Here is a 25,066-nt window from a genome sequence, read left to right as displayed (position 1 = left end):
ATACAACTATCAATCGTAATAATATATTTATGATATTTATCTTTAATACGTTAGTTTAATTTTTGATATATTAAGTTCTAAGTAGTGAGAAAGACTTGCATTGCATACAAAATGGTCCTTGGAAAAGAATTATTGTGGTAAGTTTTCTTCGGACTGCTTCTTTCCATTGACTATCGCTGATGTATCTGCTGATTTTTCTTAATCTTATATTTACAAGTTTCCTATGGGGACTTTCCAATGGCCGTTGATAGCCACAGCCATAAATACAAGGTCTGATGTTGAAATTTCGTCAGTGTCTTGAGTTTACGAATCTGGAAAACTCATTTCCTGTCCATTCAGTATATTTATTGATTGCCATTTCATCAATAGATAATACTATTGAAAGTCGATGATCTGATTTGTCACTCTCATTTTTAATGTAGTTAAAACTTTCAGCTGTGAAGCCAGCTGGTTGGACCGATTTTGTTTATCCATTCTCGTAGAGGGTTGGGATGTGGTAAACCAAGGTGTTTTCTCAAGAAATCGTATGCTTTCGGAGAATAAAAATGAGCTTTCATGGCAAAGCTTCGTAGTAACTGAGGGTATTGCTGTTTTTTTATTTTTCAATCCTGTTTGGTGTAAAAATTTAAACATTTCTATTGAAGTTGAACCAAATCTTTCGTCTATATCCACTAAAAGCTATCGTTTTCTCATTTCGTGAAGAGGGGGGTGAAATTTCCATAACAGAAAGAAGCAATCCCCCCCCCCTGGTTGGGCCTCTACTTATTTTCTATATCTATGCTTTCTAGCTTCCGAATTATATTTTTAGGTCATTTTACATCTATTAATTACGCAACTTCGCGGGCCTTGGCTAGTTGTCATTCCCGCCAAAACATCAACGAAAGATAAACTGAACAATGGCTACTACTACCACAACATTTCCACCGCCTTTGAAGCTCCGTATTGGATGCTTGGGATGATTGGTGTGAGGAATTCAAAATATTTGCAGGAGCAACAGAGTTAACAAGTAAAGCTGATACTGTTCAAATCAATACGTTATTACATGTAATAGGTCAGGAAGGACGAAATATATACAAAATCTTGGACATGCCCTCCTTAGCACAAGGAGCTTTCACCCAGGTCACCGATGTATTTACAGGGTATTTTGCTCCATACAAGAATGCTATTTTGTCACGTTATCGTTTCCTGACTGACGAATATTTACTCTGGGAGAGTCTTCTATTTTTATTTGTTCCCTAAATTTAACCGACTGAAAAATTAAATCTAGGGGGGAGTAGCTGCGCCGCTTTTGGTTTATTTAATTTTACCGCTTATATTTGTACCGATGAATGAAATAATTTATCACAACAATTTCCGTTCCGAATTACCTTTGTTTATTTTTTCCGAGATCCGAAATTTGTGATGGTTCCCAACCGACTTCAATACTCCGTTCTCTCGCAACAAGATCTCTCTTTTTCATTCCAACAAATTTTCAAAAAATATCGAGGGAGCCTAGTGGCCATTTCCAACCAATGGTTGACCGCCGACCCCTTAACCCCCTCACAGAAAAGTTCGCTCGCCTGATCTCTTGGCATCACGGGTTTTTTCGAAGAAAACCCCGTGTCACTGGAATCTTACCCGATGAGCAATTCTCTGTGTATTGGGTATTGTTCAAATGCGAGCGAACTTTTCCTCGCCTCGCCTTTTTGGCGTCCATAATACAATACAGTATATAAAATAAAACCGTTAACATTTCCCCAAAAAATTCTAATTTTACAAACATTTAAATTTAAATACAAATTGTTACACTTTTCCAAATAATATACACTTAACACCAAAATAAGATAAAATATTTAAACAGCTAGTCAAAGTTTTCACACTCCCGCGTTGGAATACTTGTATTACAATATTAAAATTTTGACATTTGAAATTCCTTATTAATCAGTAACTTCCATCGCGTACAACAACTGCACGGAGCGCCTAATTACGCTCCCGTTACCTAATTTTACCATACAGGCTCTAACATTTTTATCTCTACCTTCTATTAACTCCGTTATTAAGCCAAGTTTCAACATATGTTTAGGAGTCGTGTCTTCATGCACTATCATAACGTCACCGACTTTAATTTTACTATTTGTTTTTGATAAAATAACATGGTGAGCCGTTCTCAATTCCAATAAATACTCTGTTTTCCACCTTTTAAATAGCCTTTCCATAAGACTAACTCTATACCGAAATCGTTTGGCAAACTCATTTTTGTTTTTGGGAATGTCCTCAATTTTTGCAATTAACGGTGGAAGACAGGTTACGCGTTTACCGATGAGCAGGTGCGAAGGGGTTAGAGGTTCCGGTTCGTTCGCGTCATTGAACGTGTAAGTTATAGGACGAGAGTTTATCACGCTTTCGCATTCCGACAATATAGTTTCCATTTCGACATACGACAAAAGCGCTTTTCCGAGAATTTTACGTAAAATGACCTTGGTCGATTTGATTAAACGTTCGTAGTGTCCACCCCACCAGGGTGCGTGTTCCACTATGAACTTCCATTCGATGTTTTTCTGGCTGAAAAACTGCCGTACTTGGTCACTCTGAATATTTTCGAACGACTTCCGTAAGTCGTCTTTGGCTCTATTGAAACCTACACTGCAAATAAATCGTTCACCTTTAGATCACTATTTTACACATTGCGAGCACATACAAGTGATTTGTATATGTTCTACAAAGTGTTCCCATGTGTACTTTTACGATCTCTGAGTGTTCACTCTTTTAAAAATATCGCTTATAAGTGATCTCGTTTAATCTATCAGTGTGCACTTAAAGAACGCATAACACATTTAGAACACTAGTATCAATGGTTTGGTACACTAAAGTATCACTTTGAGAACACCACGTTGTAAAATTTGCTACACCGCATAATCTCTTTTCGAGCATTTTAAATTGATAGTGCAAATTGGTACACTATGCGTAACATCTAATAGTTTATATAAATTAACTTACCAGTCGCTAAAGCTTGAGCGTCGCTGTGCCACCTAGTCTCATTTCGGTAGCGAATTTAAATTTCATACTTTGGTTTTATCCCCTTTCGCTACTGAAAACTTTCATTATGCCCCCTTTCGGCGGCCGTCCAAAACATGTAGAGGATACAAATACGTAATGAATTCAAAGCTATGAGAGCATGGGGCTTAGCAGACGATTGATACACGGTGATCCCCCTTAGCAGAAGCTAAGCTAAAGCTTCTGCGTCGCTGGCGCCACCTAGATTCGTTTCAGTATGGCTAACACACTTATTTTCAAACATGGACAGTACGCGACGACTCTTATTTCTGTTTTTCTACGCACGGCGTCTATAGGCCCCGTGCATGAAAAGAGTAAATACAAGTAAATTCACATTCGTCTGCTTAACTTTTAATTTATCCAAGGACTATAGTGTAAACTTAATAAAGCAGACAAAAATGAGAGCCACATGTGGTATTTTCCTCACTGCGCATAGCTATAATGCTGCCTGATATCTAATCTACGCCAGGGGCTATTGCTTTTACATATGTATTACCTAACACGGTCATTAGGGGACAATATCGGTAAAACCAAGATTTTTAACGCACGGGGTCTAAATTATTTTTTAGATATATCTGTAGTAGCAGAAAAAGATACTTATATCAGCCACGTTAGTAAATTGCAAACAAAAATAGTTTCAAAGAATTTATTACCGAAAGCTATGCCCCTTTCGCAGGCGTTGAAAACAACGAGAAAGTATGAAAATCTAATCGTCAAATCTGTAGAAGCAGAACGTTTAGCAGACACATGATAAAAAATATAAATTATTATTTATTGAACCGTAATCGAGCAACCGTTGATTTATCTTATTTCTATATGACAATTTGTAGCACTGCCAACTCTGTTATTTCGGCTGGCCGTTATAGCTTTAGAAATTTGTGGAAAAGTGTGATGCTGCAACAGGCGGGATTTGCGGGAAGACTGTGGTTAGTTATTGTTTATTTTAATCGGGTCAAAATGTAATAAAGGTTTACATTTAACTGAAACTAAACCTTGACGTTGATAAATTTTACTGAACACTGAAAATTAAAATCTATACCAACTCTTTTCGTGCTTGACCAAAATAATGCACTACATCAGCCCATTTGTAGAAGTGCCGTTCAATATTAGAGCACTAAAAGATCACCTGCGCAAATGAATTGGCTCACCTGTTCACTTAAAGAAATAAAGTGTTCTGCTGTGTTTCCTGTGTGTTCTTTAATAGAACAAGTGAGCCAATTTAGTGGCGCAGGTGATCTTTTAGTGCTCTATTTTGAACTATTTCTGAAACACTTTCAGAATGCCAAAAAAGCACTACAAGATCACTCAGGAACACTAAAAACACACCAAGAACACTTAAACAGTAGTGTTATCTCATGTGTTTCCAAAGTGTGCTTTAAGTGATCAAGTGAGCCAATTTTGTTGCGCAGGTGATCTTTTAGTGATCCACCTGTACACACTTTTCAATTGGCTAAAGAACGTATTATTCACGCTTGTAGATCACTATAGTACACTAGTTACACACACGAAGTACTATGTTCCAAATGAGATCTCTTGGTGTATAGTGATCCGATTTTGTTGCGCACTTTTAGCGTGCTATTAGTGATTTAATAGTGAACCTTTTTTTTGCAGTGTAGCTTTGGCATTATCTGAATAAACAGATGTTGGTATTGCCCGTCTTGATATCATCCGCCGAAACGCCATAAGAAACTCGTAGGCGCTTTGAGAGGGGACCAATTCCAGATGGACCGCGCGTGTTACGCAACACGTGAAAAGACATACGTAACACTTTTCGAGGGTTCCGCCGATATTGACCATCAATGGCCCTCCAAAATCCACTCCAATGACGGAAAATGGGGGTGACTCGGTGATCCGGTTTCCGGGTAGAAGCCCCATGGGGGCGTCGTGTGGTTTTGCGTGAAATTTCTTGCATTTGTAGCTAATTATCTACCCGCAATCACCCAATAACGTTCCCGAGCTTGCGTTACCATCGCTTCAATACCTTCGTGGGCTACTTCTTTATGGCTTCGAATCATTAGCAGTTTCGCTATTGTTTGATTCTTGTTGATGATAATCGGATGCTTCACCGAGTACCTAAACGGCGCTTCTTCTAAACGTTCTCCCAAAATAAGTAGCCATTGATCGTTTAACTTTGGATCTAATGTCGCGATTTTCGAATTCTTTGGGAAAGGTTTGTTTTCCTGTAGAGCTTTAATTTCCGGTCCGTAATCTTCAGTTTGAATGTCCCGAATGAATTTGATTTCCATTTTCCGAATTTCGTCCGCTGAAATTGGACCCAAAATCTTGGTTTTTGTCCTTAGCATCTTGATGAATCTGTCTACGTAAACGCCGATCCGAAAGGTTTTGTTTACAGAGTTGTGACGATTTAAATCAATTACGTTTTGAATTCCAATTTTGTTTTTTACTTCCACGGTCATCGCGACCCTTCTTCTTTCGCTTTCTATTTCTTCGAAATTATCGCCGTATACTTGTTTTTGTTCCGTAGGCCATTGTGTCTTAGCTTCTCTCAGCCACGCCGGGCCCTCCCACCAAACTCGTTTATCGAGGAGCTCCTTTGCCGTTGCCCCCCTCGTGGCAAAACCGCCGGGTTCTGACTTCCTGGGCACCAGGCCCAATTCTTCGATTCTACCAACTTTTGAATTTCCTCGGTTCTATTCTGAACGAACGGCTTCCATGTCTTAGAGGGCGCTTTTAACCAACTCAAGGCTATCGTCGAGTCCGTCCACAACTTGATTTTGGGATTGGCGTCCTTGAGAGTTTCTCTTACGTTTTTTACGAGTCTCGCTCCGAGGAGGCATCCCATGAGTTCTAGTTTTGGGATTGTTATTTTCTTGAGAGGCGCCACACGTGTTTTTGCCGTAACGAAGGAGGTACTGATCTTTTGTTGGTCGGTTTCGCAACGAAGATAGATAACTGTAGGGTACGCTTTCTGAGATGCATCCGTGAAACAATGCAATTCCGTTTTTGTGATTGTTTCTCGTATTCTGTTGAAGTAAAATCTTGATATTTTTACGTGTTGAAGTTCTTCTATTTCTTCGCACCATTTTCCGAAAATGTAACCTAGGTCTTCGTGGAGGTTTTCGTCCCACGCTAATTTTATCTCCCACAACTCTTGAAACAGAGTTTTGGCCCGAATAACAAATGGTGATAAAAATCCGATGGGATCGAAAATCTGCGAAACCGTACTTAATACAAAACGTTTCGTGTTTTGGTTTGTTTTGACGATTGTTATCAATTTTGACAAGTCGACTGTCAAAACGTCCGAACTTGGGTTCCAGACTAGGCCGAGTATTTTCTCTACCGAAGGTTCCGCTTCTCCCGTGTACTTAATTTTCGACTCCGGCAGAGTGGCTTCTTTCATCCATCTTTCTCGCAGTTGTGGCGAATTGGTTTGCTATTTACGCAAAATCATTTTCACATCCCGAAGTATTTTTGAAGATTTTTCCGACATCTCGTAAGCTTTGTTTACGTCGCTCTCCCCGCTGGCGAAATCGTCTACGTAGAGGCATTCATTTAGCGCCTTGAATGTTTCCGGTTCGTCGTCTTTGTATTTCGCCACGTGAGTCTTGATCGTCGCTCCGAGTAAGAACGGGCTGGCCGTCACCCCGAAGGGAACGCGCGCCATTCTTAACGTTTGGTACTCTTTTTCCTTGATTTTTCCGCTCTCGTCTTCTGACGTCCAAAGAAAACGAACCGAGTCTCTTTCTTGAGGTTGAAGCGCCACCTGGAGAAAAGCCTTCTCAATGTCCGCTCTGACTGCGAATTTATGCCACCGAAATTTTAAAAGTAAGCGCAACATGTCCGGATTCAGATTCGGTCCTGACGACATGCAATCGTTGAGCGAGAGGGCGCCTTGAACTTTCGACGAAGCGTCCAGGACTACTCGTAGACTCGTCGTTTTGCTTTCGATTCTCCGAACCGGCTGGTGGGGAACGTAGTACGTTCCTATTTGCGCTAGCGTTGGATCTTCTACTTTTTCCGCTATTCCCTTGTCAAGCTGGTCTTGAATTATCGCCTTGTATTCGACGTACAGATCCGGCTCCCGCTGGAATTTCCTGACGAGTCCATTCATTCTTTTTGTAGCAATCGTTAGATTGTCCGAGAGGTCGGCCTTGTTCCGATTCCAGGGAAATGTGACGCTGTAGCATCCATCTTCCAATTTTATTTCTTCTTGAAATTTTATAAAGACCTCGTTGTCCGTGGGCTCATTGGTTTCTTCGTGAATGCCCATTCCCTCAATGGTCCAAAATGACTCCATTGTTTTGGACAAGGTTTTTTCATCTAATTCGGTTTTCAAGACGTTGACCGAGAAAGTTCCGACGGTCATGCTTCTTTTTTTTTGCGGTCCTTGAACCGCCCATCCAAGCGTCGTTTCGACTGCGACGAGCGCCTTCGTGAATCTCTCCGACCTTCGCGTGGCAAACTCCCAGTAACAGTCGCCTCCGATTAAAAATCCGATGTTTGATCCAGAACTAGAATTATCTGCTAATTGAAGTCCTTTTGATGGGCCGTTTTTACCTCTCCGAGGGAACAAAGTCCCCTAGGAGGGGTTATACAACGACCGTGTCTGTCTGTGGGTCTGTGGGTGGGTCTGTGGGTGGGTCTGTGGGTGGGTCTGTCTGTGGGTCTGTGGGTCTGTTCGCATTTTCGGTGCAAAGTGTAATCACTGCGTACGCAGTTTCTCAAAGGGTTGGCAAAACCACCGTGTGACGGTGAGCGTTAACGGATGCATTTGCGGTTTGGTTTGGATGGTGTTTTTACGCTCACCGTCGTGACGGTTTGGTGTATTACGTTTTTGTAATGTTTATGCGTAGGTTGTGAGTGTTGAATTTGTTGTGTTTGTGTTCTGATGGTTGTGCATGTTGAGTCTGTTGTGTTTATATGGGCGTTTTCTCTCCAACTTCTTCTTAATGACTTTGGGACGGACCGAGTGCTGAGTGTAATGCTACCTCTCAACGTCCGATGGCAGGGTTTCCACCAGTTGTACACGGTATTCGTCTTAGTATCAATTTGCGATCGCATCGGGCGGGATTTGAACCCGAGACCTCCTGATTGACAGGCGGACGTTCTACCACAGAACCACCGACACTTGTTACGCCTTATTGAAAATTAGACCTTCAGCTTTATCGGAAGCGTATTTAATAGAGTACGAAATTTTGGTTTAATTGAAATAGAATTGAAATTGAAATTATTGCATCGAAGAAATTCTAATTTAGCGTTTCTCTATTGATTAAAAACAAATGCGCCACCCAGGTTTCGAACCCAGACCATTCGGCTTGGCAGTCGAGCGCTCTACCACAGAACCACCGATAGCTGCTTAGATTCACTGAAATTAAGACAGGCATCGTAAGCATAATAGGTAATAAAGTCTTTTTTTATTAATGAATTTATGAAGGCCTAATCTGGTATTTTTTAAAGGTTAAATCTTGTTTTAGCGCAGTCAGCCGTGATTAGAGGGTTAAAGGGTAGACCCTGTGGGTGGTCCACTTTCTTAACGACCTATATATAGTTCTGTTAATTCAAAGGAGATAATTTAACGTTAATTGCTTTAAGAGCTGGCGGTTAGTCAAGTGGCTCTCTGTGCTTTGTTGATGGTAAGGTTTTTGCTTCTTGTAAATACATTTGGTGTGGATATTTGGATATCTACGATTTCTAACGCAGTCAATGATTTCTTGGGTGTGCGAGTCATTATATGATATTGGAAATTGGACGGCATTGGTCTTTTTCATGTGGTATGCGTCACAACGTCAACAGGAAGTGAACGAGTCGTCCACTACCAGATATCTACGGTATCTTCATCAAGGGCGAGTGTTGAAATAAAATGAGCGTTAAAGATGTGGCAAGTATTTCGTAAGCGAGTAATTCCAAAAAGCCTCTGTAGATATTTCTTTCATTAAAATTTGCTTCGTATTATATTTAACTGATAAACTTGTTCTGTAAAAGGGTTTAATTCAATTGTGCATTGTTATAGTACGTCTAACTTACTGTTGTAACTACTTAACTTATGATATTCTGAATAAATTAAAATTGGTCGTTTCGTCTCAATTATTTTAATTATAATTAAAATTTTATACCGGGCGGGATAGAAATGGGTTAATATTTTTAACAAATAACTCTAAATTGCGGAGATATATCTTTAAGGGTTATCTCGAGAAATTAATACCACTAGGAACAATTCTTCCGAGGAGAGGTATATTTTGGCTTGCCAACTTGTATTTTTTCGCAATCCGTTGTTGGAGCTGTATCGCAGATGAAAGGAACTTCTACCGCCGTTATCTCGATGATTTCGCTGGGGTTTTCGGCGTTTTCTAGACTGATCCGTACCAATCTTCTGTGGGTTTCCGAAGGCGCTTCATTTCCGAAATTGCTGATTGAAACTGGTATTTCTCCGACGACCGGTAGGTGTAATCTTTTCGCGACGTCTTCTTGAACAAAACTCGTTTGACTTCCGGGATCCAATAAACAGCGGACCACCTCTCCGTTGCCGTTCGCGGGGTTTTTCGCCAAGGCGCGCGCCGTTTTTAGGAGAACCGTTTCTCCGTTCGCGCACGTGACCGAATTTGCCTTTACCTCCATCCTTTCCTCCGTTACCGATTTGCGACTTTCTGACGATTCCGAATTCCGCGACTCTTTAGGTTGGTTGGCTTCATTTTTGACACAGATCGCGGCGTTATGATTATTCCGACAAATTTAGCACCAATTAAATTTGGAAGTACACCTTCTCGCACTATGCCCGATTTGTAAACACACGAAACACCTGTTACTTTCTGAAATCATTCCCTTTTTTTCATCTAGGCTAAATCTGGTACAATTTGTGGTGGTATGAGATTGTTCTTTACAAAATATACAAAAAACATTTCGCGGAGCAATTTGCGTGGAAAGAACACTGGCAGAATAATTTGGCCCAGTTTTACTAAATTCAAATTTATGCGGTTTTGGTTTAAATTTGTCTTGCGACATCGACTCCAATTTAGATTGACCATGCAAATCTCCTAATAATTCGCAGGTTTCCCTGCTTTCAACTTGTAATTTTAAAAAATCTAAAAGAGCGTCTACATTCATAGCTGGCTTTGATCCTAGAGTTTTAGTATATATTCCAATCTGATTTCTTTTGGCATGCACCCTATCAATTTTGGGCACAGAAATGACCCATTTACCGCCGTATCATAATTTAGAGAACGTAAACTACGAATATTCATTTCACAAATATCTCAACATTTTTCTTAAACCTGTTAAATCTCCCGCGCTACGAACTGGTTCAATGTTTATAAGTTTTTGCTTGTGAGCGTTAACTACTAAATCATCCCTACCAAACCTAGCCTTTAATTACTTAACAGCCTCGTCATAATTTTCTTCCGATGGTTTCATGCCCGCTAAGATTTTCGCCGCGTCACCTTCCAAATATGATTTTAAATACGCAAATTTCTGCACCTTAGATAGTTGATTCCTCGCATCCACCGTCGCTTCGAACTGACTCCAGAAACCCGTGAACTCCGTGACGTCTCCTCTAAATTTGCCGATGACCAGTTGAGGTAACTTGGCCTCTCGCGATGCTTGAAGTAAACTCGCCGCAATTTGACTGACCGACGCCGTATCGCTGTTAAACGATTCTCCGCTCGATAATGATGCTACGTTGACTCCTTCATCCTTAAGTTTCCGCTTCGCTTTCATCTTCGCTTTAGTGATCTCCTGTTTGTATTTCTCTACCGATTCGCATTCTTTATCCAATTCGGGATCCTCGCTATCGATCAGGTCGAATATTCTGCTGTCCAAAGAGTCCAAACTCGCTTCTTTTAGTAATATGAGTGCGAGCTGATCTTCCACATCTTCCGCTTTAAATACCGTTGCCGTTAACAGAAGTTCCATCGCTTGAATGGCCAATGTAGTATTTGTCCGAATCGGAGTTCTTTGCGATTTTAACTTCTTGACTTCCGCCGAACTTTGAGTTGTTAGACTCATTTTTAACCTTTATTGTTCCGCGTACCGATTTAGTCCGTTTAAAATTCCGTAATTCCGCTGATAATTTTTTGGTGGACACCTTTTCCAGAGTTCAACTCTCCGATTTTTAACTTTTAACCGATACGATTTCCGAATTTACGATCTAAAGGTCCCGGGTTTCGGCACCATGACGAATATTTGCTCTGGGAGAGTCTTCAATTTTTAATTTGTTCCCTAAATTTAACCGACTGAAAAATTAAATCTAGGGGGGAGTAGATGCGCCGCTTTTGGTTTATTTAATTTTACCGCTTATATTTGTACCGATGAATGAAATAATTTATCACAACAATTTCCGTTCCGAATTACCTTTGTTTATTTTTTTCCGAGATCCGAAATTTGGGATGGTTTAATTCCCAACCGACTTCAATACTCCGTTCTCTCGCAACAAGATCTCTCTTTTTCATTCCAACAAATTTTCAAAAAATATCGAGGGAGCCTAGCGGCCATTTCCAACCAATGGTTGACCGCCGACCCCTTAACCCCCTCACAGAAACGTTCGCTCGCCTGATCTCTTGGCATCACGGGTTTTTTCCAAGAAAACCCCGTGTCACTGGAATCTTACCCGATGAGCAATTATCTTTCTATTCGCTAGCGAAACGGGAATAGGTGGCGCAGCAGTCGCTACCCCTGCAGCTTGGGTTCTCCGCGTGGAGTGGTGATCAAAATCAAAACAAACCAAAACAAATATGGCGGCATGCAGTAATGGTCGAGGTGGGAGAAATTGTGCCGTCCCTTTTTGTAATAATACTGCGCTTAAAAGCTTTAAAAATCAAGATAATAATAAAGAAGAAGATTTGAAGTTATCATTTCATAAATTTCCAAATTGTAAGAAACTTACTAATGTGTGGTTAACAAAGATAAAGTCAGGGAAAAGACCTAGCAAATGGTCTCAGATATGTAGCGCTCATTTTAAAGATGATGACTTCTTGGCTAGAAATGGTGAGTTGAAAGTAATAATATTAATTACTTGATTTGAAATTAAATAATCAGAAAGGTCTTCTAGGTGGAAGATCCATAAGAAGACGTCTGAAATTCAATGCCATTCCTTCTCAAAATTTGCCACGTATGCCTGTTAAAGAATCAACCGAAGATAGTAGAAAAGAGAGAGCCCAACGTTACGTAAACCGTTCTAAAGGTAATTGTTATTTGATGATAAATAATTAATGGCAATGTTAACGTAAAAGTTATCTTGAAATTATACAGTAGTACCTTCAGCATCACCATTGAAAGATAACGTTGTTGAATCGATTATTGAAAACGAAAGTGAACCAGCTCCGGATGAAAATGTCTCAACGTTAACTAACTTAGCTATGCTAGCTGAAGTCGCAGCTGAAGCTCAAGGAATTAATGAACCTCATGTGGCAGCTAGTGTAATGAAAGCTTCCATTGGTGTTCAAGTTTATTTGGACCAAGCTAGGAAAGAACTTAAGCGCATCAAGTGGGGTGGAAGAGTGGTTAGCACTTTCGCCTCGCAGCTAGAGGAGCCGGGTTCGATCCCAGCTTGTGGCACTGAAAGAAAAACTCGGAACAACTCCTTCTGCGTTGAGTTTGCAAGTTCTCTCCCCACTGGATTAAGGGGTTTTCCCCCGAGTTCTTCGGTTTCCCCTTCCATAAAAACTTGTTGAGGTTAACGGTAATAGTTAGTGTAGGGAGCTGTTGGCTCGCGTGGCATGCAGGGCTTGCCACCACCCTCCTACGCATTGTAACCCGGCCACCTGAATTAAAGGTTTCAAAAGTCGCTTGACGACTTAGGCCTAAGGTGGTGCCTTGGGTATTAGCCTAGCTGATTATTATTTTGAAGTTTTAGGACTTGAAAACAACAGTGAGCTTTCAAATTTTCTTATGCCGGTAAATGATCGGGTACTCTTGACTCTCATGAAGCTCAAATCAAATTTGACGTTCGCTGCTTTAGCTTCATTATTTGTCATTTCCAATCGATCGGTTTCCACCTACTTTAAAAGAACCCTCTGTGCCCTTGCTGAAGTTTTAAAAAAATTCATATTTTGGCCGAATTTAGATAATATCAGGAGTAATTTTCCTAAATGCTTCAAAGAGTTTCAAAACACTCGTGTGGTCTTGGACTATTCAGAAGTTCCCATGATGAAACCTAACACGTTTCATGACCGAGTGGCAACCTACAGCCATTATAAAGGCACCCACACAATTAAACTTCTCATTGGAATTTCGCCTTCTGGAATGATTACGCTCGTGAGTGACCCTTGGGGCGGAAAAGTTAGTGACAAGGAAATCGCTGTTGAGAGTCGGGTCATATCTAACTGCGAACAATTTATTGATGGAATTATGGTTGATAAAGGCTTTCTAATTGAAGACGAATGTGCTGCCAATGGAATAGTTCTACACATCCCACCATTTTTAAGAAAGAAAAAACAGTTTAGTAAAGACGAAAGCGTAAAAAATCAAAAAATAGCATCTGCTCGTGTGCATGTGGCACGGGAAATAAATATTTTTCAAGATTATAGAAAAATTTTATTATAAACTTATCATTTGTTACTCTTAATATCTCACTTCATTTAAAAATTGTAGATAATACTAAATGGCGCAGTTTGAAATAGGAACTTTTAAATGAACTTAAATATATCACTTATTCTTGACCAGTAATGGTAAATATACCTTGAAATAAAAATTGCACAATTTCACTATGTTCTGCTTTAAATATTCTTCATCTCTCTCAATATCAATTAAAAGATAACCCTTAGGAGAATATAGAAAAAATGAGCATGTTTTTAAGTTTAATACATAAAGTCCAAGTTGAATTTGCGCGTAATACCCTCTGCAATCATTACTTGGTAGGAAAATTCCTTTTTCTCCAACTTTCAAGAAGTTGAGTTTATTTTGCGCAACAGCTTCTTCGATTGAAATTTTTTTGGCTACGAAAGGACTCTTGATCTCGAGCAATTTGGTCTCGCCATTTTCCACATATATTCCATCTGGACTAAAAGCCAGAAATGGATTCCGGAGGCTAATTAGGAGACCATATTCCACTACTTGAACTTTCTTGAGCCATGAAAATTTGGCTCGGGCTACTTTCTCCATTTTGTTACCATAGACTACAGAAGCCACTTTTAATTCTTTGCCAGACAAATGATTTTCTAAAAGCTTGGAAGCTGTGTTTGCTTTGTTTGTGGATGACAGAACTTTTTTGAAAGTGGTTCCTGTTAATCTCACTTTTCTTTCCAGTTTCCACTCATCTGTTTTTTGGTCTAATTGAGCGAGCGTTTTTGCTTTTTCAAAATCAACTTGAACAAAATCATCGTAGAACTGCATTTCTTCAGTTGACATGTTACGAGTAAAATTGTTCTCGTAGTGCGTTGGAACATTAAGGGTTTCTCTCAAAATATTATCGATAAAAATGATTTGGTCCAAATCAGCAGGGTCAATTTGTCGGCGTTTACTAGGATTGTAAATAATTTCTTCATTTGCAGCTGGAATACTAGATACGGCACTTGTAACATCTAAGGCTTTTTTTGGTTTGACATTCCATTTAACAAACTCTTTAAGACTTGGGGTAAATGCCTGGCACACATTGGTTCGTAAGGCAGGCTCGATAAAATCCGTTCCTCACAATTTTTTTAAACTGCTCGTGTCAAAAATGGGTTTGACAACTTTTCTCACGCAATCTAGATCTTGGATTTTTTTGCGTGGTAGTGGGCTTGGACATTTGCCTTCATTTTACCCCATTTTTGAGGCTTTGATGTACATGATACATCATTAGAGAGCTGACCTAACTTTCCATAGCGATTTACGTAAAATAAACCTGCTACGGAATGTTTACAAAATCCAGAGTTCCTTGGAAAAATAATTAAACGTTATTATTCAAATATAATTTAAATATACAAATGAAATCATTTACCCGCTCTTACACGAACAGTTGACACTTTTAATGAAGTGTTTTTCATTTTAATCCAGTTTAAATTGTAGTTTTAAAGAATGTGGTTCCCCACTTGGTGAGCTGGACTGAATCACAAAGCCTTCAATTAAAATTACGCCCTCTTCTTCCTTAGAGAAATAAAATTTTAAAGATCCTTTTGGGCTTTCCCTGAACATTCGTTCCCCTTCTTCTAACGCTCTTGGCTTGTCTCCAATATATTTCAAAATTTCAAACATGGTGAGATTTACTTTTATAATGAAAATAGAATTAATATAGGATAAAATAATAATAATTAAATAATAGCATACCTATTGGAGATTCCAATGGTTCCACTTCCATCTTTGCTATATGCCAAGGCACACTCTTATATATTCAACTTTACACAGTCCAAGATGAGTTCAAAACCTAATGACAGTTTATCGACGTTACGAAAAGGTTTAGTTAAAGTTATAAACTTGACATTTAATACTACTTATCAACAAAAAACTAATTATCTTACCATTAAAACTATGATATTCTTCTTCACCTAATGCATTAACACGCCGTAGTGTTTTTTTCTGATCACCACTACATAGTACCGCGGAGTGTGGATAGGTGGCGACACTATAGTTTTCGCGAGCGAATTGGGTATTGTTCAAATGCGAGCGAACTTTTCCTCGCCTCGCCTTTTTGGCGTCCATAATACAATACAGTAAATAAAATAAAACCGTTAACATTTCCCCAAAAAATACAAATTTTACAAACATTTAAATTTAAATACAAATTGTTACACTTTTCCAAATAATATACACTTAACACCAAAATAAGATAAAATATTTAAACAGCCAGTCAAAGTTTTCACACTGACTACGAAACAGAAACCAGGTCAGACATTTGATGCATTTGCTACTGAGTTACGTATTAAAGCTGATAACTGTGATCCGGGTGCTCTTCGAGATTTCTTGATATACACTATATGGTACATGTGGGTATAAAAAAGACGGAGCTTCGTAGGAAACTTTTTTCTAAACAAAATCTCACCCTCACGCAGGCCATCTCCATCTGTCGAGCTGAGTGGATTATTCTCTTCTCCTACGCCACCTTCTACTACGCCAATATCCGTCGATGCCATGCGCTCTTTACGTCGTGGGATAACCCCCCGAAACCAAATATGGCGTGGTCATTCTTCCACACCCCACTGACCCAGCACCGTAATATCATACCCACACCACACAACCGAAGCGCACCATTTCCACGTGGATATAACTCTTCTACAGCCAACTCCGTATGTAACCGCTGTTTAGCCTCTCATCCCTTCCGAACCCGCCCTGCGCGCAACAAGATATGTGATAAATGTGGTGGACGCAATCACTTTGCGAAGGCTTGTCGCTCATTCAAATTTCATGAAACTCATATCTCACCAAAGAGGCTATGAATTCATCCGTAGGCTTTAACTGTACTATTTCGTTATCCCATTTTAACAAGTTGAGCAAGCATATCTGACTTTATAATATCGCCTATTTCCAAAATAAAGATAAAATAAAGCGTGGCAACTGGCAAGTGTTTTTGCAACAATTGTAAGTGAAAATGGAGAATGCTGTTGGAGGATGATGCCCATATGTACATTGTTATGCTCATCGACTAAAAAAAATAACTTCCGAGTACATTTAAACAGTCATGTACATTTCTTTTGTAAATTATTAAAAATAAACCGGTTTTGTCACAGTTTAGTTTAGTTAGTGTATGTAAAGGGGGGCTCCCCAAATTAAAGAATTAAGTAGCCTACCCATAGTAATATCCTGGCGCCGCCACTGCACCTGAAGAACATGGTGAATATGCGTACCCCACAGACTACTCCTATGAAGACCACGTTTATACCCAACACCCACTTGACTATTACTATAATGAGGACTCTTCTGCACATTTAATGTCATCACCAATTATCCACCAATCCTTCAACAACTACATGTATCAGCATACTGACTTACTGGCACAAGAATTGACTTATTATGTGTCTCATGACGTATATGGATCATTTCCATATTGCTTACCTTAATTACAGTCAACGACCTCTACAGGTGATTGGATTACTCCAATAAGAATCTAAACCTAAAAATTTCGATTTAAATTGACATTGGTTCCCAGGTAAATGTCCTTCCAGCGTTATACTATCATAAACTATGAAACCCCCCATCTTCCGTGCCATGGTCTACTCTGGTGAAAATGTCCCAATGTTGGGTAAGGTTGACCTTTTTGCATTCCCTCACAGGCACTCAGAACTGCACATTCTATATCAACACACTGGACACAATTCCAATCATTGGAACTGATACATCCGCCACTATGGGATTGGTAACGCGTCTTGATGAACTTCATAAGCGGAATACACTCCTGACTAACATGAAAACCCACATGGCACTCCACAGTTTCTAGGGAAAAATGAGATGCCGATCTGATTTGATTTTTAAGGGGGAAGGAGCTTAGTTTTCGAGCATGAGGAGCAACGCTACAGATCGTCTCAATATAGTTATTATCCTTAAGTATAATTAAATGCATTCTTGGTACAGCTTTACGAAAGTATTCGGTAAACGTTTTAAGCTTGGGCCACCTTCAAAATAATTCCACACCAATACTCACTTCCCGTTGAATTGTCGTTCGTCCGTTTGTCACCAGCGTCTACTAACAAAATCAGCGAGCAATATGCCACACAACAGCGACCATCAACGTGACGTTAAACATCTTTATGAAAGTAATGTTTGTGGTTGTTTTTCGTCAATCTGCAACAAGTGTGTTGAGTGCGAGGTTCGAATACAAAAACTTCTACGAATCAATCTCTTGTCAAGAGAGATACTGACTTTGCGTATTTATTTATGATCGTGAATTTGTTTGGCGGGCAACGTGGCTTTGCGTGGTTCGTTATTCTCCTTTTCACGTTACACATAAATACAATAGATCGATTTACAATTTTTAAGGGGCAAAGACGACTTTAAAGAGGTAATATTAATTCGAGGTAACGTGGTGAGGGCGTTATTTGTTAGTAGATGGCGCTCTGATAGCAGCATGTCGTCATTATTTTGATTTTCAACGATTCGTTGAAAGTTTTCAGTTTTTAGGGGAGAACGGTTTTGTCGAGATTTAAAATACAAAATTATCTTCCATGATTGGATAGTTTAAAACCGTATTATAGTGCCATCTATGGCGGAGAGTTTTAACTTCTGTTAAAATTAATTGTTAATTTAAATTACAAAAATTATATATTTTTAATAAGAATTTAAAGTACTATAATTTAGTTATAAATTAATAACTTTTTTAAAAAGTTTATTTTTCATAAACTTTATAGCGTCGCCATCTACCTCAAACATTATTAAATAGGAAGGTACCTCGGGTGGATTTCGCCCCTATTTGAATATTTCCCTGTAGGCAATATGTGAATGCGTCTATAGAACGATGCTTTAAATATAATTATCGCGTTGTTTAATTTATCGTCGCCTGAAAAAAAAAAACACGTAACTGTTTGAAAACTATTGAGTGAAATGTTTGAAAGAGTCGCTGGCATGGTCAAGCCACGGGATTTATGAAAAGTTGATTTCTTCGCGAATATTTGTGATGAACGACTGTGGGTTTCGCCACTGGCATCAGAAATACCGGAACCAGGCGCGGGGACAATACCCCTAAATATCTTACTGGGTGGGGAAGCTAAATTATCATTCTAGCTGAATAAGGTACCATACACTCAAAATAAAATAGAATAGTTTACCTCTGTACCTCTGTTGGTTTTATCAGAAAATCCACTTCAAGGTGGAAAACGAGCATTTTTCAATACATTTTTCGGTTAGCATAGACAAAGTTGTTTCAAAGTATAACCCAAAGGCTTCTGAGTGAAAAAATGAAATCGAAAAAACCGCTTCAAAGGGGGGAAATCCAACCCTTTTCCATACATTTTTCTATTACCAAATTGTAAAAAAACTGACAAAAATAAAGAGTAAAACTATTTTGTTTTCGAATTACTTAGAAGGCGCTTTTTACAAATTACTTAACGCAAAAATAGGCTTTTTCGACACCCATTCCCCTCGTAACAAGGAGTTGCAACAAGAAAGACCCCACCCCTAAATAACGTCCCAAATACTCAATTATAAACCTAATTTTTTTTTATTAAACCTACTTATTTATTATCTTACCTCTAGAATTCTTATAATTATGTTATAAATGAGATAATAAAGAACGAACTTGTAATTGACACTGGATATAGGTATTTGATTAGTTTAGGTTATCCTCGAAAATTCTAAACTTTAAAATCTACTTATTCGCCGACGATAACAAGTAGTGTAGGGAGCTGTTGGCTCGCGTGGTATAAAGAGCTTGCCGCCACACTCCTACGCATTGTAACCCGGTCACCTGTTTAAGGGCATTAAAAGTCGCTCGATGACTTCGGCCTTAAGGTTGTGGCTTAAGAACTAGCCTAGCTAATTATTCTTATTATTATTCTTATTATTATTATTATTATTTATAAATAAAATCTAAATTAAACTACTGCCAAAAGTTACACTAAGATATAGTGAATCTTCAGAATTGGTGAACCTTAAATAATATTCTAAGAAATGTGGACAAAACGTACGTAGTGACCAATACAAGTAAGAAGAAATCATAATTAATTATCTCTACATAATAAATGGTTAAAGTCTTAAACTAGAGAAAAGCATCCGGGCTAGAAAAGCACTATTTGACGAAATGCTGAGATTTTCAGATGAAATTAAAAATGCCACCAATAATCGCTCTAGAAATTTGTTTACGGTCAAAATTGCTTTTATTTGGAGCCAGAGGCCCGTGATCCTTCCGAAATGTATTCTTGTGCGAACAAATTCTTCTTATTTAATCAATGGTTTTCCCCTACGAAAAAAAATATTGGCTCCCTATGAGTCGAATTATGAAAATCATTTATCTAATACGGTCAAAATGTAGGCATTTGTTATAGATATAAATGATGTCATAGAAATTGTAAATACTGCCTTTAAACTGAAACCCATACAACTGTATTGAAAACGCATAAATTATTTCTATTCAGTTTCAATTTGATCGCGCCAGGCATTTTGATCAAAAACTATATTACCTATAAATGTGAAATTTTTAGGATGTACACTATCGGGGAAGGTCGTTGTTATTTGTAAAGTTAAGCAAAATCGTGACATTTTTCACCGTTTTGGAATTTTTATATTTTGAACGATAGGTGGTAGACGAAAACTGTCAACGAACAAGTTAAGAGCTGAGTTGAAAACCGTAAATGAAATCGGTTTGGTCTGAATAGTTCAATTTGTCACTGATGTATTAGGTCATGAAAAATAACAAGTTGGTAGTAGGTGGTCAAGCCTCTTCACAACTAATTTAAAAAGAAAACTAAATTGCAATGTTTCTATGACTGTTAAAAATTAACGTTTTTTAAACATTTTTTTATTGGTAATTAATTTTGAGAAAAAAAATCCGAAAGTGTTACAAAATTTAAAAAAGGAGGTTCTAAGTAGTCTAAAAAAATGTCTAATGTATGCCAACTGAATTTCCCAAAGCTTTTTTTTTGCATTTACACTTTGTTTAAATTTAGTTCTCCTTTCAAGTATTTAAAAGCAGGCGATATTAAAATTATTATCTCAACGTACTTCAGTAATTAAGTATGCCTCGTTAAAGCCGCGAACAGCGGTCCAAGTTGGTAGAGTTATACCAAGGGCGTAGGAACCGGGAGGGGCAGGGGGGGGGCAATGCGGAAATACGAGCCACGTGACGTCACTTCCGGTGACCTTGAAAATTGATATGACCTGATATTGGTATCATTCGATTGGTCTCAACGTGCTCTTACCAAATATCGCTAAATTAACCTTCAAATCTGAACCAAACGGCGTATAAGACTAAAAAAGTAATTTTGTTTTATACATGTAAATTTGGGAGGGGCTTGAAATTATTTTTTTAATCTTATACGCCCCTTGGTTCAGATTTGAAGGTTAATTCAGCGATATTGGGTCATGGGCTCTTGGACTATGAGGGACAATCATTTTATTCCGTAAGCTGGAAAGTCATATTCGTAGCGAACTTAAAAATGCCAGATAACCATAAATACAATGACTTAGAAGGCTACCAATTGATGTATCATTTAAATTTATGACCCTAACGGTTTCCGGTACATAAAAAAGACAAATTTATTTATTTGTACAAGTCTTGAGTAGTTAGGCGCTTCAGTATGAATAGGCGAAGGTTTCAATAGGAGAGCGAAATCATACTCATTTGTCGGAACGAAACTTTTGTATTAAATGAAATAGCTATATCACAATGTTGCGTTAAAATTCCATTTATAAAACTGCTGTATTTTGGAAAAAAAAATCTATTAACGTAGGTCACCTTAGCTATGCACAATTAGCCTTTTCAGTTTACATAGAGCCACGTAGTGGCAAATGCAAGAAGCTCATAAACTGCTGGATTTTCTTCTGCTAAGCAGACGCTTTATGGAAAAATCGTCTGCTTAGCAGACGAAAATCCGGCATTTCATGAGCTTCTCTCATTTGCCACTACGTGGCTCTATGTAAACTGAAAAGGCTAATTAACCCACCTTCGGGCTGGCCATTTCATACATTTCTTGTTGTAGGTAAATTTAAAGAAAATTTACTACCTACTGTAATATCCTGCTATGTATACTTTTAAAAGCTCGGACTTTTGTTTCACGAGCTATATCACGCGCGTTTTTGAAAATTTAAGAAGGCTTTGAAATATAAAATAATTTAGTCGTTCGGGAACTGGGGAATGTAAAAAGCCGCAATAAAAATTCAGTCTCTCTAACTTGTGTTCAACGCCACACTCAACTCAGCCTCCAAAGACATCAAACCTACCTATAAACAAGAATAAAATCGAAATAAAATAAACGGAAATTTATTTATCTTTATGTACAAATTATTTTAATTGATTACGGAAGGAACGGTCCAATAACTGGAACGCTTTTCAAAGAGAGTTTGATTACCTCCACGAGGTTGGGTACGCAGAACAGACCTAACTGGCATTTTCCAATTAAGCAGTCCTTCTCGCCGCACGGGCCCCAGACGCATTTGTGTTCGCAGCCACACGCTACAGAACCAGAACACTATTTTAGAAATCAGTTTCACGAAAATAACAGCGTATAGTAAGAGCCATCCCTCAAAAGATTCCCAGACAAAAAAGGTCCTCGTAATCAGTGTTGTCTAAAATACTTCACTTTCGGTATTTAAAAAAAAATACTCCTACGATTAAGTATTTCAAATAAAATACTAAATACTCCTACGATAAAGTATTTAAAATAAAATACTAAATACTCCTACGATAAAGTATTTAAAATAAAATACTAAATACTCCTACGATAAAGTATTTAAAATAAAATACTAAATACTCCTACGATAAAGTATTTAAAATAAAATACTAAATACTCCTACGATAAGTATTTAAAATAAAATACTAAATACTCCTACGATAAAGTATTTAAAATAAAATACTAAATACTCCTACGATAAAGTATTTAAAATAAAATACTAAATACTCCTACGATAAAGTATTTAAAATAAAATACTAAATACTCCTACGATAAAGTATTTAAAATAAAATACCAAATAATCCTACGATAAAGTATTTAAAATAAAATACTTTATTTTAGTATTTTAAAATACTAAATACTCAAAATACTGTAATTTCTTGAAAGCGGAAAAAATGCCAGACTGTCCGAAAGATCGAGAATATAACGCTTTTACGCGTGATCTAAAAGGCAGATTGTAAGACTAGAGTCCTTGCTATTCCAACGCCACCACGGCCGATAAGCGGAATTTTTCACGATTTTGTGGGTGAATATGAATTACGCGTATTTCTTCCGCTCGCGGCTTGATGGTGTTTTGTCGCGGACAATTTAATTGTAAGGATACTATTTGGTGGATAAAGTATTTTCACTAATAATATTCTGTATTTTGTTCAAAATACCAGAAAAAAGTATTTAAAATAAAATACTAAATACATTTCTTTAAGATCATTTAAAATGAAATACTAAATAGATTTCATTAAAAGTATTTAAAATAAAATACAATTTTACTGAAAAAGTATTTAAAATAAAATACAATTTTACTGAAAAAGTATTTAAAATAAAATACAATTTTACTGAAAAAGTATTTAAAATAAAATACAATTTTACTGAAAAAGTATTTAAAATAAAATTCAAAATACTGAAAAAGTATTTAAAATAAAATACAATTTTACTGAAAAAGTATTTAAAATAAAATACAATTTTACTGAAAAAGTATTTAAAATAAAATACAATTTTACTGAAAAAGTATTTAAAATAAAATACAATTTTACTGAAAAAGTATTTAAAATAAAATTCAAAATACTGAAAAAGTATTTAAAATAAAATACAATTTTACTGAAAAAGTATTTAAAATAAAATACAATTTTACTGAAAAAGTATTTAAAATAAAATTCAAAATACTGAAAAAGTATTTAAAATAAAATTCAAAATACTGAAAAAGTATTTAAAATAAAATACAAAATACTGAAAAAGTATTTATAATAAAATACAAAATACTGAAAAGTATTTAAAATACTATCCAACACTGCTCGTAATAAGGAGCCTCAAAACTCATTTCGTACGCGGGCCCGTGGAACTTAAATTACGGGTTTGTTCAATTTGAAAATAGTGAAATCTGTTTGAAAATCACTCAGTTTCTGTTTTCTAAAATATTATATCTCATTATTCGTCACTTTCTACAATGTTTTACTTTTTGGGACTTCTTCATCCGTGTTTTCCGCGGGTGGATCATCGGCGTTTACCAACGAAACTAGAACTGCGACCATGAACACGGCACATAGGATCTTCACGGAAATCATCATGTTGCTGTTGCTGTTGCCGTTTCTGGTAGCGTAATGTGTTTGCGCAGTTAGAATCGAACGCGAAGACTTAAACGACGCTCGACAACTGGATTTGAAAAGCTCGTTAACCAACAGGTACGCAATGGCATAGTATGAAGGGCTATTACTCTTACGTAACATGCAGTTTGATTCTATTGTTAACTATTGCTTTGTTATCGTATACGCTATCAAGTGGCGATTGCGCGATTTGAACGGTCCACTGGGAATTCCGACCAATAAAATATCGCCATTTCTACAGTTTTAATCTTTAAAACGAATCAAATGTAGACAGTACCTTTATTTCGGAGTAAGCTGTCGCTGCCACGCGGCGATTTTAACTGGGTCACGTGACTAATGGTTAGTCGTACGCGTACGTCCCTTTGCACTTTATAAATTGAAGCCAGGTTTTAATTGACTACTATAATTATTTATTAACGTATGTCAAACCCGGATGCGTTCACTTTTATCGAAGAGCACACGAAGGTGTCGACACTATTCTCCGGAGATTTCGAACATTTCCCAATATTTCCCAAGATTTCTTAAAACATTCTCCATTATTTCCCGAGACTCCTTCAAACCTTTCCCAATCTTTCCCGAGACTCCTTCAAACCTTTCCCAATCTTTCCCGAGACTCCTTCAAACCTTTCCCAATCTTTCCCGAGACTCCTTCAAACCTTTCCCAATCTTTCTCGAGACTCCTTCAAACCTTTCCCAATCTTTCCCGAGACTCCTTCAAACCTTTCCCAATCTTTCCCGAGACTCCTTCAAACCTTTCCCAATCATTCCAGAGACTCCTTCAAACCTTTCCCAATCTTTCCCGAGATTTCTTCAAACCTTCCCAATCTTCCGTGAGATTTGTTCCTACATTTATCAATCTTTTCCGAGATTTATTCAAACTTTTCCTGATCTTTCCTGAGATTTCTTTCAACATTTCCCAAACTTTCCTCTATATTTTCAAATATTTCTCAAACATTTACATATGTTTCCGAAATTTCTCACAGTTTTCCTATATTTATAAAAATTCTCAACTTTTCCTATAATTCTTAAATATTTCTGATATTTATCAATACTTCCGTGGTTTCTTAGAATTTTTTATAATGTCAAATTCTTTTTGCTGAGCAATACAAATTTGACATTTTCAAAATGTAGTCGAAGTTGGCCTTGGACATTAAAACAAGATAGCTACATTGCTTATAGTAGTTGGAGGGTTAGAAATTGTTAGAAAAGTTGATTGACAAAAATACCATAGTCGTCTAGTTACGTTTAATTATT

The 25,066-nt window shown here is 37.6% G+C and overlaps 2 protein-coding genes across 2 annotated transcripts; one reads left to right on the top strand and one right to left on the bottom strand.

Moving 5' to 3' along the window:
- Nucleotides 1-1,916: 1,916 nt before the first annotated feature.
- LOC149957663 (uncharacterized) lies at nucleotides 1,917-7,360 on the bottom strand. The gene is made up of 6 exons (XM_090167120.1): nucleotides 6,503-7,360; nucleotides 5,629-6,427; nucleotides 5,001-5,296; nucleotides 4,795-4,959; nucleotides 2,678-2,742; nucleotides 1,917-2,622 (listed from the first exon to the last, which is right to left on the bottom strand). The coding sequence occupies exons 1-6, from the start codon at nucleotides 7,358-7,360 to the stop codon at nucleotides 1,917-1,919; spliced, it is 2,889 nt and encodes a 962-aa protein (XP_090023246.1).
- A 4,357-nt stretch (nucleotides 7,361-11,717) lies between these two features.
- Nucleotides 11,718-13,599, top strand: LOC149957662 (uncharacterized). The gene is made up of 6 exons (XM_090167119.1): nucleotides 11,718-11,730; nucleotides 11,806-11,970; nucleotides 12,035-12,166; nucleotides 12,235-12,469; nucleotides 12,855-13,440; nucleotides 13,576-13,599. The coding sequence occupies exons 1-6, from the start codon at nucleotides 11,718-11,720 to the stop codon at nucleotides 13,597-13,599; spliced, it is 1,155 nt and encodes a 384-aa protein (XP_090023245.1).
- The last annotated feature ends 11,467 nt before the right edge of the window (nucleotides 13,600-25,066 follow it).

This window comes from Leiobunum rupestre, chromosome 2 (genome assembly GCF_980474605.1).
Source record: "Leiobunum rupestre chromosome 2, qqLeiRupe1.1.hap1, whole genome shotgun sequence".
Classification (NCBI taxonomy): domain Eukaryota; kingdom Metazoa; phylum Arthropoda; class Arachnida; order Opiliones; family Sclerosomatidae; genus Leiobunum; species Leiobunum rupestre.
The sequence above is the reverse complement of the archived record's forward strand: the minus strand, read 5'-3'. Positions and strand labels throughout refer to the sequence as shown.